Consider the following 16,638-nt stretch of genomic DNA (forward strand, 5'->3'; position numbering starts at 1 on the left):
CTAAGCTCAATCCATTTTGTCTCTTAAATCTATGATTCTTCATAAAATTTTGCCTTAGTATATCTGAGGAGGACCTCAGTGAATAGACAATACTAGTTCTCTGATGGACAAAGGCAGTGAATCTCTATCATTGCTTTGTGTAGGCACATATACACACACTGAAAGTTGCTGTTCTTTACACTCCCATTGGATGATCTTAATTGATAACTAACTCTATGTCTCTAGATCCAGCCTAGACTGTTCATTTAACCTCTGGATCCCTATGTTAGCTTTTTTGCTGGACAGCTCTGTGTCATTAAAACCTCAAACTTGACATGTCTCAACCAGAATTTATTATTATTTCCTCAGACTCTCTCCCTTTCTCTCTCCCTCCTTCTCTCTCTCCCTCCCCCACTCTCTTTCTGTCTCTCTTGGCAGTACTGGAGATAGAACCCAGGAGTGCTTAACACCTGAGCTACATGTTCAGCCTAAAAAATTAAAAAAATTTTTTATATTGAGACAGGGTCTCACTAAGTTGCTAAGGCTGACCTAGAACTTGGAGTCGTCCTGCTTCAACATCCCAAGTTCCTGGGATTACAGGCGTGTGCCGTAGCTCCCAGTTTGTAACTCCTTTTATATTGCAATGATCCCCTGCCTCCACCATGGCTGCCTGAAACTCTGGATAGTATTGACGTTCATGTATAAATTAGTTACAGTAAGAGATTAACAACAAAGTAGAACAACCTTAAGATATTGTAATAAATGTTATATATGAATATTGCCTTTCTCCAGAGTCCAGACAGCTATTGATATTTTCCAACTATGGTATACCTTGAGTAACTGAAATTGCAGATAAGGGAATCTACTGTATTCCATATTTCAATTAATACCCTCACCATTTATTCACTTGCCCAAATGAAAATATGGTGAACATTTTTTTTTTTTTTTTTTGAGTTGGGAATTGAACTCAAGGACTACATCCCCAGCCTTTTTATTCTTTTATTTTGAGACAGGGTCTCATTAAGTTGCTTAGGGTCTCAATAAATGCTGAGGTTGACCTTGAACTTATGATTGATTGAACTCTGGAGAGTTGCTGGGATTACAGGCACTACACCTGGCTTGAGCATTTTTTATTCTTTTCTATCCTCCATTTCCTATATATAGTTGGTTCCTAAATATTTTTGATTTATCTTCTGAGAATCTTTTATGTTCATTTCAGCTATTCCAGTCTTAGGCCTGTATTTTCCTTGTTTGAATTAGTTCGGTAGCCCTTTTTAAAAAAAAAAAAATTATTTATGTATCTTTATTTTAGGTGGACACATTACTTTGTTTTTTGTTTTTTTATGTGGTGCTGAGGATCGAACCCAGTGCCTCATGCATGCTAGGCGAGCGCTGTACCATTAAGCCACCACCCCAGCCCCTCAGTAGCCTTTTTAATTTGTTCTTTGGCCTATAATTTCTTTTTCTTTCAATCTGTCCACCTCAAACTCATCATAATACATTTGTCAAAATACAGACCTGATCATATTTCCCTAATGTCCTTCATTATCTTCCCATGGCCTATTCAGATAAAATATAAACACCTTAGTAGATGTACAAAGTACTTGACTATCTTTTCCAGCCTCTTACTACCAATATTTATTCATTGCTTCAGTCAGATTTACCCATGGTCCTCAGTGATTACATATTCTATCTCCACTAATTATGTATTTCCAAATTTTGTGTTCCTATTAAACCTTTTATTGTTTATTTTGGTTTCTGTTTTTCATATCTTTCTTTGCCATCCAGTAAGCCTTGTTAAATAATCATTAAACCACATATTTAAGGGTGGGACACCAAAAAACTTAAATGCAAACTCCAAATCCATCAACTATTCATTTTATCATCTTTAGTATCTTGAGCTATTTATGTTTCCTAAATAAAGATAATCCTCATCTCTTAATTTTATATAGACTACCAACATTAATCTGATACTGCAGACAGAATTTTTGACTTAGTGAGGGTAGAAACAGAATCTGAGTCAAGTGAGTACAAACAAATATATAGGCAAAACTTTAATCTGGGAAGAGAAAGGGGAAGAAGGTTTCACCTCATGGTGAAGGGAATAGACCTGATTAGGAATAGTCAAAACTGCCCTGAACCCCCTCCCCAAAAAAGGCCCAGACTATTTATTGAGTGTTTGGGGCAGAAAACTCTGGAATTTTTATGATAATGCTTTTAAGGGGTTTCTTTCTTGCAGAAGTAGTTCACGTATTATTTTTTGACTTCTCCCTATACCTGGTGTTTATGGCTGATTTGATTAGGAGGGTAAGAAAAGATACATCTCTTATATTGTCAGAGTGAGGGGAGTGGGAGAAGACTTTTTAAGGGTAAGGATTATGAATTATGATTCAAGAGTGAAATAATTTTAGCAAATAACAAATTATGATTTAAGACCCTAGAGTTTATGATAACTCCTGGTTGGTGTCCTACATCAAGCTTTTTATGGTTGATTAAGAATAAGAGGTGCTCTCTTGGGCACAGTGGCATATACCTATAATCCCGGTGGCTTCAGAGGCTGAGACAGGAGGATTCCAAGTTCAAAGCCAGCCTCAGCAATGGTGAGGCACTAAGCAACTCAGTGAGACCTTGTCTCTAAATAAAATACAAAATAGTTCTGGGGATGTGGCCCCTGAGTTCAATCCCCAATACCAAAAAAAAAAAAAAGAAGAAGAAGAAGAAGAAGAATAGGAGGGGTTCTGGCATGGTAGTGTATACCTGTAATTCCATTGATTTGGGAGACTGAGAGGAGGATTGCAAGTTCCATATCAGCCTGAGCAACTTAATGAGACCCAGTCTCAAAATTAAAAAAAAAAAAAAATAGCTGGATGGGGAGGTTTGTTTGTAACTCAGTGGTAGAGTGGCCCAGGTTCAATCCCCAGTACTGCAAAATAAAAAAGAATAGGAGAGTTAAAAATAAAAAATAATTTGGGGTAAAATTGGGAGTTCATAACCCACTTCAATCTAATGTATGAAATATGTCAAGAGCTTTGTAATGTTGTGAACAACCAATAAAAAAAATAAAATAAAAAATTTAAAAAAAGAAGAACTTCAGAGATAATAAACAGATTAAAAAAATAAAAAAAGGCACATTTTATACATTGTAGGAGTGGGAGAGCAAGAAAGACTTTTTGTAGTGTATTATGAAGTAAGACCATGGGAGTTTATCTACCATTTTATTCCATTCTGTTCCCTCTCAGTCTCAAGTTTTTTCCTGCTTTCACTCCTGTGCCCCACCCTCAGCTGTGCCAGTGATGCCTCCAGTTATTGGTCCTGCTTCCCACATGTTGAAGTTTGAACATTAGAGAAGCATGCCAAGGCAAGCATATGAAGGAGGGTTTAATAAAAACGGGTAACATAGACTTCTCCTGTGAGGGAGAAGGGGGCCATAGCTGGTAACATGGTATCCCAAGAGGCAAAGTGTTCTGCCCTTTTTATGTCCTAGGCTTCCTTTGTTCTGTCTTTTCCTCCTTTTTCCTTCCTGCTTACAGACTAGGCCCAGGAATGCTCAGTGGGGTGGCCAAAAGGTAGGAAAGAGTGGACTGAAGGGGGAAGGGCAGGGTGGAGTAGACCAGGACACCTTAACAACTTTATAGCTCCCTGTAGGGAGGGGAAATTCCTGGGACTGGTTACCTTTGCAAAGGGATGGAGGTGGGGTGGGAGCAGGTTCTTGATAAGATTCCTCAGGGGACAGTCTCCAACTTCCCAGACTCACTCAAAATTGGCCTCCTTGATCTGACCTGACGTATCTACACTGACTGCCTGTCTAATTCTGGCTTCACCAGTGGTCCCCCAATCTAGAGATACTCTATGATTTCCTTTTCAAACAAAAGAAACAAAACAAAACTTCAACTCTTTCCAGATGAGGGTATAGCACTCTTGGCTGCATGGAGAGGCAGAGGGAATTTAAGCATATTATTTATTTTTAAGTTAAACTTTCAATCTGAACACTAGTTTTCAGCTGCCGCAGTCTGGCTGGGCACAAAATAACCGAGCCGCCACCAGGCACTTGTAGGTTCAAACAGGAACTACTTTATTGCCCTAGCTCTCACGGGCACTCCACTCGCACTCCCCCCCACCCCCAACTCTCCCAGCCAAGTCTGGGAGAACTCAAAAGTAGGCGCCCAAGGCAGCAGGAGCTGCCCTAATGCCGGACAGCAGGGGTCTATATGCAACTGAACACACAGCCTGTTTCAATCCAGCATAGTCTAGTCACAGCAATTATACACAGTTTAACTTAATTATCATCATCTTAATGGCTCCCTGGTGTCACCTCTCAACCACCCCTTCAGGCAAAATGCCAGGCACCATCCCAACTGGGCTGTGGCTCTCAACATTCAGCCTTATCATAAATACCTCTTACAGAGTTGTAGCTAATTCCAGGGCCATTTTGCATTGGCTGATCCTGTTACTACTACTCATGCATCTGCTTTTTGTTTTCCCAAGTTTCATTATTATCACCTATCCTGATTTCTGTCTTTGCATGTTTATTTTATATTTATTCTTCAAAAAGGAAAAGTAGTCTATACCTTTCCAGTCTAGCTACAATTTTCAAATCTAGTCCATACTGTAAAATTTGTTCTTCAATCTCAATTAAGTGAATATTATCTGATTAGTCATTCTTTAAATAGAGGGTTTATTAGCAGGACTTAGGTAATAGTAGAGTATAATAAACAATGTGGGGGGGAGCATGGGAAGAATGGAGAAACTGTAGGCAAAGGGGAGGGAGAAGAGGGGGCATGGGGGTAGGAAAGATGGTGGAATGAGATGGACATCATTACCCTAGGTACCTGAATGACTTCACATATGGTGCAGTGCTACATTGTGCACAACCAGAGAAATGAAAAGTTATGCTCCATTTGTGTACAATGAATCAAAATGCATTCTGCTGTCATTAAGTATATATGATTTAATATATACTTAATTAAGTGTATATGGAATAATTAAATAAAATTTAAAATGAAAATAAAAATAAAACAACCTGTAGATGCAAAATAAGAAAAGGTGTCAGAACATAATTCACATTCTAAAGTATACTATAACCCAACTTTTAAAAATATGATAAATTCATGGAACTACCCCCAATAACAGTTAAATTCCAGAAATTCAGAAGCAGTTTATAACATTTCAGTGACTATCATGTAAAATGCATTAATAGTAGCAACAAATCTTATATTTAATATGCTGATCTTTTGATTCAAATTTATCAAAAAACAATTTATCATTAACTCTAAAAATAGCTCTTGCTGGATTTGAAAAGCCATCATTCTGCAATCATCATTGTAAAGACTGGTTTTTGGCAAGAAGCATCAATAAATAATAAATCCAGGCAGCAAAAATTTGGTAAGTATGATATTTGCATGGTATAAATGTCTCTCCCATAGATTGCTTACAAGATGCAAGGAAATATAAATAAAAATTGAATAATTAAAAGTGGTTAAAATTGATATCAACTATGAAAATTAGTAGATATATATCATGTGCCTCTGGATATGAAACCTGAGGAGGCAGTATTTATTCTGATACATAATATGAATCTTATCATGGAAAAACATCATAAAAGAGACCCAAATGAAAAAGATTCTATTTTTAAACAAGAGGGAGGTGGCTGTTTAAAAATCTTTTAGATTGTCATTAAAGATAATCATGCTAGGCACAATAAGGCACACTTGTGATCCCAGTGACTTGGGAAGCTGAGGAATGAGGATCACAGGTTTGAATCCAATTCAATTAGTGAGGCAATTTAGTGAGACCCTTTCTCAAAATAAAAAAAATAAAAATGAAAAGGGCTGGTTATATAGCTCAATGGTACAGCACCCCCTGGGTTCAATCGGGGGGGGGGGGGGGGGGGCGGAAAACACCCACAAAGACACTCTATCTCATCTTTGGCTTTGGCTGTGGTAGACAAAAAGAATCTTTCAAAGAAATGTAAGCTTAAAATAAGAAATCACAGCCAGGTATGTATACCTGTAATCCCAGTTCTAGCCCCAGCTACCTGGAAAGCTGAGACAGAAGGATTGCAGGTTTAGGCCAGCCTGGGCAATTTCCTGGGAATATGTCTTCTTCTTCTTTTTTTTTTTTTTTTTAAGTGCTGATCACTTTTTAAAAAATAGATTTTGGATTTTTTTAATACCTTTATTTTATTTTTATGTGGTGCTGAGGATCGAACCCAGAGCCTCATGTTTGCCAGGCAAGCGCTCTGCCACTGAGCTTCAGCCCCAGCCCCTCAAAATAAAATTATTTGAAAGGGCTGGCCTTTCAAAGTAGCCCAGTGGTGGAGAACTTACCTAGCATGTGCAAGACCTTGAGTTCAGTCCCCAGTACCAGAAAAAAAAAATTTAAAAATTAGAAATCACTAAAGATAAATTAACCAGCCACTGTTAGACAAGCATCATCAGCAGAATCCACAAACTACAAAGACTGATTTCTACAATTATCAAATGGAGAAATTTTTCTTTTTTAAAAAAGTGTGTTTAAAATGTTTAAAGCCATTTAATAAAATTCAACATGGAATGTGAGAAAGAGACATCAAAGACAACATTCGATATTATAAATAATGCTGGAATGGTGATCTTTATAATAATCTTGTGTATATCTTTGCCTTTTTTTAGTATCGATTCCTATAATAATTTTTGAGACTCTTAATGTATAGTGTTCAATTGTTTTGCAGAAAAGTGATATTAACTTATATTCCTATCAGCAGTGTATCCCAGCTTTCTTGCCAACATTTAATGTTGTCCCTTAAAAGAACTTTGCTTTATTTGAAAGGTAAAGCATGACATTTTCTTGTTTTCCTTCCTTCCTTCCTCCCTCCCTCTCAATCTCCCTTTCCTTTTCCCTTACTCTCCCCCACTTCTTTCCCCTACTTCTTTCTTTTCTTTCCTTCTTCCTTCCCTCCCTCCCTTCCTCCTTCCTTCCTTCCTTCACTAGGGATTGAACCAGGGCTTTATATATGTAGGCAAGTGCTCTACTACTGAGCTATATCCACAACCCTTATTTATTTTGGTACTACTATGAACTAATGGTTTATAATCATTGGTCATTTTTAATGATTTTAATACTCCTGATTCATGGTAAAAACTTTATATTAATGATATTAACCCTTTGTCCTTCATTGCAAATATTTACTTGTCTTTTTCCTTTCAATTTTATTTATAATCTTTATTTTTTGTTATTAATTTTAGTGTAGCTTGTATATGTATATGTATTTTATATTTCCCCCTCCTTCTCATCACAAAACATCTTACCCATTGTAACATTAACTGTTCAATGATTTTTTAAAAATAATTTTAAGTTTTGGTTTTTTACTTATAGCTGAAGTTTATTAATGAATGAAGTGAGATAAAGGCTTAACTCAATTTTTTTCCAAATTTTCTCACTTATTTAATTATCAAAAAATGAATTATTTGTTTCATCCAACTGAAATATTTTGAAATGTTTATTTTTTATGTTTACTAGTTTCCAGTAATCAGTTCATTTTTATATCACTATTTAAACATTTAGATTAGTTAGTGATATAAAAATAATAGGTCATATTATTATAGGGCATCTATAAGAGAAGTTTCTCAACCATAAATTATCCTACTCAATGGTAATGTACTTTTTAAAGTACTTACACATTGAAAAATAAAATAAGGTTAGCCCAGCCTTTGCTGTGTTTGCTTGTAAAGGAAGAGCTAAAAGTAAGTTAATATAAATACATAAACAAAGGGAAAAAAAAGATGAAAGAAACAAAGCTGTTGGTATTTCTCTAATTTCTCTGAGGAAAAACCCAAATGGAATAATTAGCAGTACAGAAACAGTGATTTCTCCACTTTAAGAATCCATTGTAGTATCTCTGACTTCCTCATAATGTCATGTCCCTAACAGTCCTATGGAATTATGCAAAGATGATGGCACAGCACAGCTGGAATAGACATTAGTTGTTTTAAAAAAAAAAAAAAATACTTGGAATAGTTATTTTCCTCCAAAACAAGAGAAAATACTTTGATATTTGCACGTAGAAAATTCTTTAAGGATAGTTTCTTTATGGAGTAGCAGCCAATTAAGGTTTATTTTATAGATCATAAAGACAAGGGTTGTTACTCTGCTTATATCCATGTTGATATGTATTTATACATTTTAATTAAATTTTAGTTTATTTTTTAACTTATTGGTAATCTTTTGAGAATTTATTATTTCAACTATATTTCCATGGTTGTTCACAAGCTATCAAGAATGATTCCAAGCCGGGCACGGTGGCGCACACCTGTAGGTAGTCCCAGAAACTCAAGAGGCTAAGGCAGGAGGATCACAAGTTCAAAGCCAGCCTCCCTGGGTATCCAAAACAAAGAAACAAAAAAATCAAGGCACTAAGCAACTCAGTGAGACCTTGTCTCTAAATAAAATACAACATAGGAAAAAAAAATACGACATAGGGCTGGGGATGTGTGGTTCAGTGATTTGAGTACCCCTGAATTCAATCCTTGGTACCCTTCCCCCCCCCCAAAAAAAAAAGAATGGTTCCAGGTATAACTTGAATTTCCTTAGACTTAACCAGGCTGACCAAAAAATGAGATCCATTAAGACAAATAAGAACTGCATATTTATAATCTCATAAAATTTCATAATCTCTAACTTCATGAAGGTGACAAACAGAATGAGCATCAATGAAACAAAACACTGAAAGAGATGAAGAGAGGTGGAAAACTGCCTAGAGTAGAGATTTTCCAGCTGCAAGTCATAACCCATTAGTAAATTAAAAAATGAATTAGAAGAGATTAGAAGAGTGGTAAATTTGAACATTTGGAAATACAAATTATTTTAGAGAATATCAGAATACCCAAATGAACAAGGGTTAAGTAGTGTTTTCTTCAACAATTGTGGCAGCTTTACAAACGCACACACATGCCCATACACACATATGTACACAAAATGTGCAGACTCATTGGAAAGTTTACTGTGAATTTAAGTAAAAACTTTTAAGACTATCTAAAGCATAAGTCATTTTTGAAAGACAGATTCTTCCTCTGAGATGAGAAGAAAAAGGATCTATGTATTAGGAGTAGGGAAACACTGTATTTAACAGAATTAATTTACTTGTATATTTATTACAAAAAACTGGTCTGTGAAAAATTATGTAGTGATTGTTGGATTTTAAAATAAGTTATATGATTAATGATTAAATAAATGCATTAACAAACAACAGCAAAAGAAGTAGAAGGCAAGAAATAATTAAAATCAGAGCTGAAATTAATGAAATCGAAACAAAAGAAACAATTGAAAAAATTGACAAAACTAAAAGTTGGTTCTTTGAAAAAATAAATAAAATCGACAGACCCTTAGCCATGCTAATGAAGAGAAGAAGAGAGAGAACCCAAATTACTAGCATACGGGATGAAAAAGGCAATATCACAACAGACACTTCAGAAATACAGAAGATAATCAGAAATTATTTTGAATCCTTATACTCCAATAAAATAGAAGATAGTGAAGGCATAGATAAATTTCTTAAGTCATATGATCTGCCCAGATTGAGTCAGGAAGATATAGACAACCTAAACAGACCAATAACAATAGAGGAAATAGAAGAAACCATCAAAAGATTACCAACTAAGAAAAGCCCATGCCCGGATGGGTATACAGCAGAGTTTTACAAAACCTTTAAAGAGGAACTAACACCAATACTTTTCAAGCTATTCCAGGAAATAGAAAAAGAGGGAAAACTTCCAAATACATTCTACAAGGCCAACATCACCCTGATGCCTAAACCAGACAGAGACACTTCAAAGAAAGAAAACTACAGACCAATATCTCTAATGAACCTAGATGCAAAAATCCTCAATAAAATTCTGGCGAATCGGATTCAAAAACATATCAAAAAAATTATACACCATGATCAAGTAGGATTCATCCCTGGGATGCAAGGCTGGTTCAATATACGGAAATCAATAAATGTTATTCACCACATCAATAGACTTAAAAATAAGAACCATATGATCATCTCCATAGATGCAGAAAAAGCATTCGACAAAGTACAGCATCCCTTTATGTTCAAAACTCTAGAAAAATTAGGGATAACAGGATCATACCTCAACATTGTAAAAGCAATCTATGATAAGCCACAGGCCAGCATCATTCTGAATGGAGAAAAATTGAAGGCATTCCCTCTAAGATCTGGTACAAGACAGGGATGCCCTCTCTCACCACTTCTGTTCAAAATAGTCCTCGAAACACTGGCCAGAGCAATTAGACAGACGAAAGAAATTAAAGGCATAAAAATAGGAAAAGAAGAACTTAAATTATCACTATTTGCAGATGACATGATTCTATACCTAGCAGACCCAAAAGGGTCTACAAAGAAACTATTAGAGCTAATAAATGAATTCAGCAAAGTGGCAGGATATAAAATCAACACACATAAATCAAATGCATTCCTGTATATCAGCGACAAATCCTCTGAAACGGAAATGAGGACAACTACTCCATTCACAATATCCCCCCAAAAAATAAAATACTTGGGAATCAACCTAACAAAAGAGGTAAAAGACTTATACAATGAAAACTACAGAACCCTAAAGAGAGATATAGAAGAAGACCTCAGAAGATGGAAAAATATACCCTGTTCATGGATAGGCAGAACTAACATCATCAAAATGGCGATATTACCAAAAGTTCTCTATAAGTTCAGTGCAATGCCAATCAAAATCCCAACAGCGTTTCTTGTAGAAATAGATAAAACAATCATGAAATTCATATGGAATAATAAAAGACCCAGAATAGCAAAAACAATGCTAAGCAGGAAGTGTGAATCAGGCAGTATAGCGATACCAGACTTCAAACTATACTACAGAGCAATAGTAACAAAAACAGCATGGTACTGGTACCAAAACAGGCGGGTGGACCAATGGTACAGAATAGAGGACACAGTAACCACTCCACAAAACTACAACTATCTTATATTTGATAAAGGGGCTAAAAGCATGCAATGGAGGAAGGATAGCATCTTCAACAAATGGTGCTGGGAAAACTGGAAATCCATTTGCATCAAAATGAAACTGAATCCCTTTCTCTCGCCATGCACAAAAGTTAACTCAAAATGGATCAAGGAGCTGGATATTAAATCAGAGACACGGCGTCTGATAGAAGAAAAAGTTGGCTATGATCTACATACTGTGGGGTCGGGCTCCAATAGGACACCCATAGCGCAAGAGTTAACAACTAGAATCAACAAATGGGACTTACTCAAACTAAAAAGTTTTTTCTCAGCAAAAGAAACAATAAGAGAGAGAAACAGGGAGCCTACATCCTGGGAACAAATCTTTACTCCTCACACTTCAGATAGAGCCCTAATATCCAGAGTATACAAAGAACTCAAAAAATTAGACAATAAGATAACAAATAACCCAATCAACAAATGGGCCAAAGACCTGAACAGACACTTCTCAGAGGAGGACATACAATCAACCAATAAGTACATGAAAAAATGCTCACCATCGCTAGCAGTCAGAGAAATGCAAATCAAAACCACCCTAAGATACCATCTCACTCCAGTAAGATTGGCAGCCATTATGAAGTCCAACAACAACAAGTGCTGGAGAGGATGTGGGGAAAAGGGTACACTTGTTCATTGTTGGTGGGACTGCAAATTGGTGCAGCCAATTTGGAAAGCAGTATGGAGATTTCTTGGAAAGCTGGGAATGGAACCACCATTTGACCCAGCTATTCCCCTTCTTGGTCTATTCCCTAAAGACCTAATAAGAGCATGCTACAGGGACACTGCTACATCGATGTTCATAGCAGCACAATTCACGATAGCAAGATTGTGGAACCAACCTAGATGCCCTTCAATTGATGAATGGATAAAAAAAATGTGGCATTTATACACAATGGAGTATTACTCTGCATTAAAAAATGACAAATCATAGAATTTGGAGGGAAATGGATGGCATTAGAGCAGATTATGCTAAGTGAAGCTAGCCAATCCTTAAAAAACAAATGCCAAATGACTTCTTTGATATAAGGGGAGTAACCAAGGACAGGGTAGGGAAGAAGAGCTTGAGAAGAAGATTAACATTAAACAGGGATGAGAGGTGGGAGGGAAAGGGAGTGAGAAGGGAAATCGCATGGAAATGGAAGGTGATCCTCAGGGTTATACAAAATTACATATAAGAGGAAAGGAGGGGTAAGAGAAGAATAATACAAGTGGAAGAAATGATTTACAGTAGAGGGGGTAGAGAGAGAAAAGGGGAGGGGAGGGGAAGGGGGATAGTAGAGAATAGGATAGACAGCAGAATACATCAGACACTAGAATGGCAATATGTAAATCAATGGAAGTGTAACTGATGTGATACAGCAATCTGTATACGGGGTAAAAATGGGAGTTCATAACCCACTTGAATCAAACTGTGAAATATGATATATTAAGAACTATGTAATGTTTTGAACGACCAACAATAAAAAAATAAATGCATTAACAATAAACTTTTTAAAAAATGAGATCCACATTTTATAGCTTTTTTACCCTACTTGCAGACACGTAAAAAATCTTACAAGAATTCCTAAGGTCTTTTCAATTACTTGCAGATAGGCCCCATATTAGATATTGAAAACAGACATTGAGACTTAGGATATTTCTGTGTATTTTCAGAAATTTCTCTTGTACATGTCTGTAAATATGTCTATTCCAGGTGTATGCACCCTGACCCCCGTTCCCCCAATTGTCTCTCTTTTTAAAAAAATATTTTTTAAATTGTAAATGGACATAATTCCTTTATTTTATTTTTATGTGGTGCTGAGGATCAGACCCAGTGCTTCACACATGCGAGGTAAGAACTCTACACTGAGCTACAACCCCAGCCCTCTTAATAGTACTACAAATGTTCTACAGTCCTCAAGTGCCAAAATTGTTATTGGTCTTAGACAACTCCCCGCCACACACACACTGGATTATAACATTTTATAAAAATCAGGGAAACTAATACGTAAACCCTTTATTGATAAAATATTTGTCAGTTTTTACTTATAGTTCTTTCTTTTATCAGGGCCTACATGAGTTCATGGGACTAGGTCAGAGAAGATTAGAATGACTGCTACCATATTCTACTCACAATAACTTCTGGTCTCCATCAAGTAAGGCTTTGATTGTGGGTCAGGCTTTTTATACTTGTTTCATCTTCCTCCAGAGTGAGTTTTTCTCCCAAGATGACCCACCTCTTTATGTAATTAAGCTTTTAGTGGGTTTATGCACTTGTTTCCAACACAGAACAAGATTGTAGGGTTAAGCTGGGATCTCTATTACAGTGAGAACTCCTGAACTCTTATTTCTTGGTTGTGCTAACTTTCCACCACTGTGATAAAATACCTGAAGTAATCAACTTATAAGACAGAAAAGTCTATTTTACTGTATGGTTTCAGAGGTTTTAGTCTACTGTTGGTTGGCTCTGTTGCCTTAGGTCTTGTGGCAAGAGAGAACATATGGTGGAAGTGTGTGGCAGAGGAAGCTATTCATTGAGAAAATTAGACGAATGCTCCCATGGAACATTGCATTTATCTAAGATGCTGTTCTCTCTTTTAAAATGGTTAAAAGGACTCACTACCAAAAAAAAAAAAAAAAAGGAAAAAACTTGCATAATAAATCAAGTCTACTCTAGATTCTTCAGATTTGGAACCCTTCTAAACTAAATGATTAGAATTCTAGATCATAAGGTGGAGGAGATGTGTCTTACTCAAGGATTAGATTCAGAAATTTCATGTATTAAAAATTATCCTTGAAAATTCCTTAGAAAGCTAATACATTGATATCTAACTGTCAAAATTAGAGAATTGGATATTTTTGGCTTGTGTTTTAAAAAGATGTATTATCTTTTAGAATTGTACTTTTTCTTTCTTTTTTTTTTTTTTTTTTTTTTTTTTTGGTGCCAGGACTTGAATGCAGAGGCACTTAACCTACCTCTGAGCCACATCCCCAGCCCATTTTTTAATATTTTATTTAGAGACAGGGTCTTGCTAAGTTGCTTAGGGCCTCACTTACTAAGTTGCTGAGGTTGGCTTTGAACTTGCAATTCTCCTGCCTCAGCCTCCCAAGTGGCTGAGATTACAGGCATGTGCCACCACACCTAGCTAGAATTACACTTTCTGTTTAAACTTCAGTGTTCTAGTTTTTGTGGAGAGGTGTTCAAACTGTAACTGGCTTGGGACTATGAGCAACTGAGAAACTGGCAAACAGACATTGCTTACTCCAGACTACATACTTATTGAAATTCAGACAGAATTGTCTTTATTATTTACATGGTAAATAGTCACTTTTCTTTCTGTTATTGCTGAGCTTATTATAGTTGAATTTGTGATAAGTAAATTTGTGAAGATACAGCTCCATAGTATATGAGTATGTTATTTGGGTTCTCTGAATTTTTGTATAATGTTTTCATCCTTCAAATAGGAGACATTGATGCTATACCTTTATTCTCTACAGATAATGGATTCAGAATTAATACCTAGTGTAATAGGAAGCTATATTAAACCTCCAGAAAGAGTATTTGTTTCATCATTCACCAAAAATGAATCAGAATTGCCACCCAAGATGAATCAGAATTGTCACCCTTTGAACTTAGAAGTCACCTCTCCTAAAATGTTTCATAGCCCAAATAGCCAAGGTAATGATAACATAAAATTTTATATAAAATTAGAGGGATGGTACAAAATATATCATGAAAACCTACCTTTTTTATGTAGAAAATAATGTGATTTTATATTTAATTTTAATGAAACTTCCAATGTTAATTCTATTGCTAAATTTCTATGAACCTAAACAAGTAACTTAACACTCTTTATTTTGGCTTCTTCAGCTATAAAATGATGATTAATATAAGCAGATGAGTGTATAAAACAGGTTTATCATAAAAGCATTTAGAAAACAATAAAATACTCTTTGAAGAATGAAAGGTCAGATTTGGAATCCTTCTAAACTAGATGATTAGAATGCTAGTGAATTAAATGGAATTAGTCTTATTCAAAGATTAGATTCAGAAGTTGCATATGGAAAATCTTTTTGGAAGACATCATATCTGAATAACTGCAAAATATGAATATTATAATTTTTGGATATAAATTGGAGGATCTTAAAATTTAATTAGGAAAATATTTATGACTCCAGGCATACCCTATGTCATAAATTATATAATGCTAACTATCACTTGATTTTTAATATTCTGTAATAATGATTTCTGTTAATAAATAGTTTAGCTTTGTGGAATAAATCACAAGAAACAGTAATCTATATCACTGATTCAGCTCTGGGTACCATATAAAGAGCAATAAATATAATTCATATCACTCATAAAAACTAAATGATAATCTCTAACAGACATCTAATTGGATATAAACCACAGGAAAGTTAACTTTAACATTTTCATTCTATTCATCTCTAATTTTATACTTTAAAGTTATAATTGAATACAAAGTATAAAATAGTATTTAAAAATTTTGTAACTCTGAATTGATCTGAATCATGACGATATTAATGCAGCTGAATAAAAACATCATAGTAGTATATGTGTACTCCTTACAGTCTTACAAGCCTGAAGTCAACTATTAGATTATACCCCCTGCCACAGAAAAAAAAAATCTATTCTACTTCTTATATCCTGATTCTTGATATAAACCTGGGACATAGCAATAATAAATGTGGTTTGTCTAAAACTGAACACATTGAAAACTAGAAAAACCCTTTAACTTTAAACCTAAAATTCCCCACATCCTTTCACTTGAAAATATTCATTTTATTTAACTGTGGTTCTTAGCTTTCTCAGTCCTAATAATCACTAATATAATGATTGATTATTGCTTTTATAAGATATTTTATAGAAAATTTATCCCTCTTTAGAGTTTTAGTCATTTTTTATTTTTATGAAGAATATACATTACTTCTACATTTTTCTGGCCACTAACGAAAAATATACTCCTCATTTTTTGTTGTTGTTGTTCCATGTTACTATGATTTGAAGTCTTCAAAAACTTCCATTTAACACATCACACATTTTTTTTTTTTTTTTTTTTTTTTTTTTTGCTACCACCCCCACAACAGCTCTTATTTTGGCCTTAAAAACTCTTCAGGAAAAGATTCATCGTTTAGAGCTGGAGAGAACACAAGCTGAAGATAATCTGAACATTCTTTCTAGAGAAGCAGCGCAGTATAAAAAGGCTTTGGAGAATGAAACAAATGAGAGAAATCTGGCACACCAGGAACTGATAAAGCAGAAAAAAGGTAAAAAATACAATAGTTCTCAGAAATGAATGGTTACCAGAGTTTACAATTTGAAAATAATAATTTCAGTCTGAGTGGATTTTTCAAATATCTTTGTTTTTATATATATATTGAAACCTTGAGGCCTTATTCTCAGACATATAGATATTTGTGAGAAATGACTGTATCTTTGAATTTATCTCTGTTATATCTGTTTTCCCAGTTCATAAATAGTTGAGATTAAAAGAAAAATTATAAACAAAGCTCAAGTTTGTGTTTCTCTTTAAAACAGAATGAAGCCAAGCATGGTGGCAGACACTTATAATCCCAGAGACTTTGGAGGCTGAGGCTGGAGGATCCCAAAATCAAGGCCAGCCTCAGCAAATTATCAGGGCTCT

General features: G+C 35.1%; 1 protein-coding gene across 23 annotated transcripts in view; it reads left to right on the plus strand.

The window, feature by feature from the left end:
• The window catches only part of CEP57L1 (centrosomal protein 57 like 1), a 237,698-nt gene that overhangs the window by 33,253 nt on the left and 187,807 nt on the right, over nt 1-16,638 (plus strand). For 6 of the 23 annotated variants that reach the window (XM_081294831.1, XM_081294829.1, XM_081294830.1 and 3 more), the window contains 5 exons: nt 5,259-5,361; nt 12,796-12,824; nt 13,041-13,128; nt 14,471-14,651; nt 16,082-16,261. In XM_081294831.1, the coding sequence (XP_081150957.1) occupies nt 14,474-14,651; nt 16,082-16,261 (358 nt within the window). In that variant the 5' untranslated portion in view covers nt 5,259-5,361; nt 12,796-12,824; nt 13,041-13,128; nt 14,471-14,473. Of the gene's footprint in view, nt 1-3,218; nt 3,338-5,258; nt 5,362-12,457; nt 12,825-13,040; nt 13,129-14,470; nt 14,652-16,081; nt 16,262-16,638 lie in introns of those variants that run through there. The other 17 variants (XM_081294827.1, XM_081294826.1, XM_081294825.1 and 14 more) reach the window with 7 other exon arrangements.

This window comes from Spermophilus citellus (assembly GCF_964194105.1).
Source record: "Spermophilus citellus genome assembly, chromosome: 5".
In the NCBI taxonomy this organism is placed as follows: domain Eukaryota; kingdom Metazoa; phylum Chordata; class Mammalia; order Rodentia; family Sciuridae; genus Spermophilus; species Spermophilus citellus.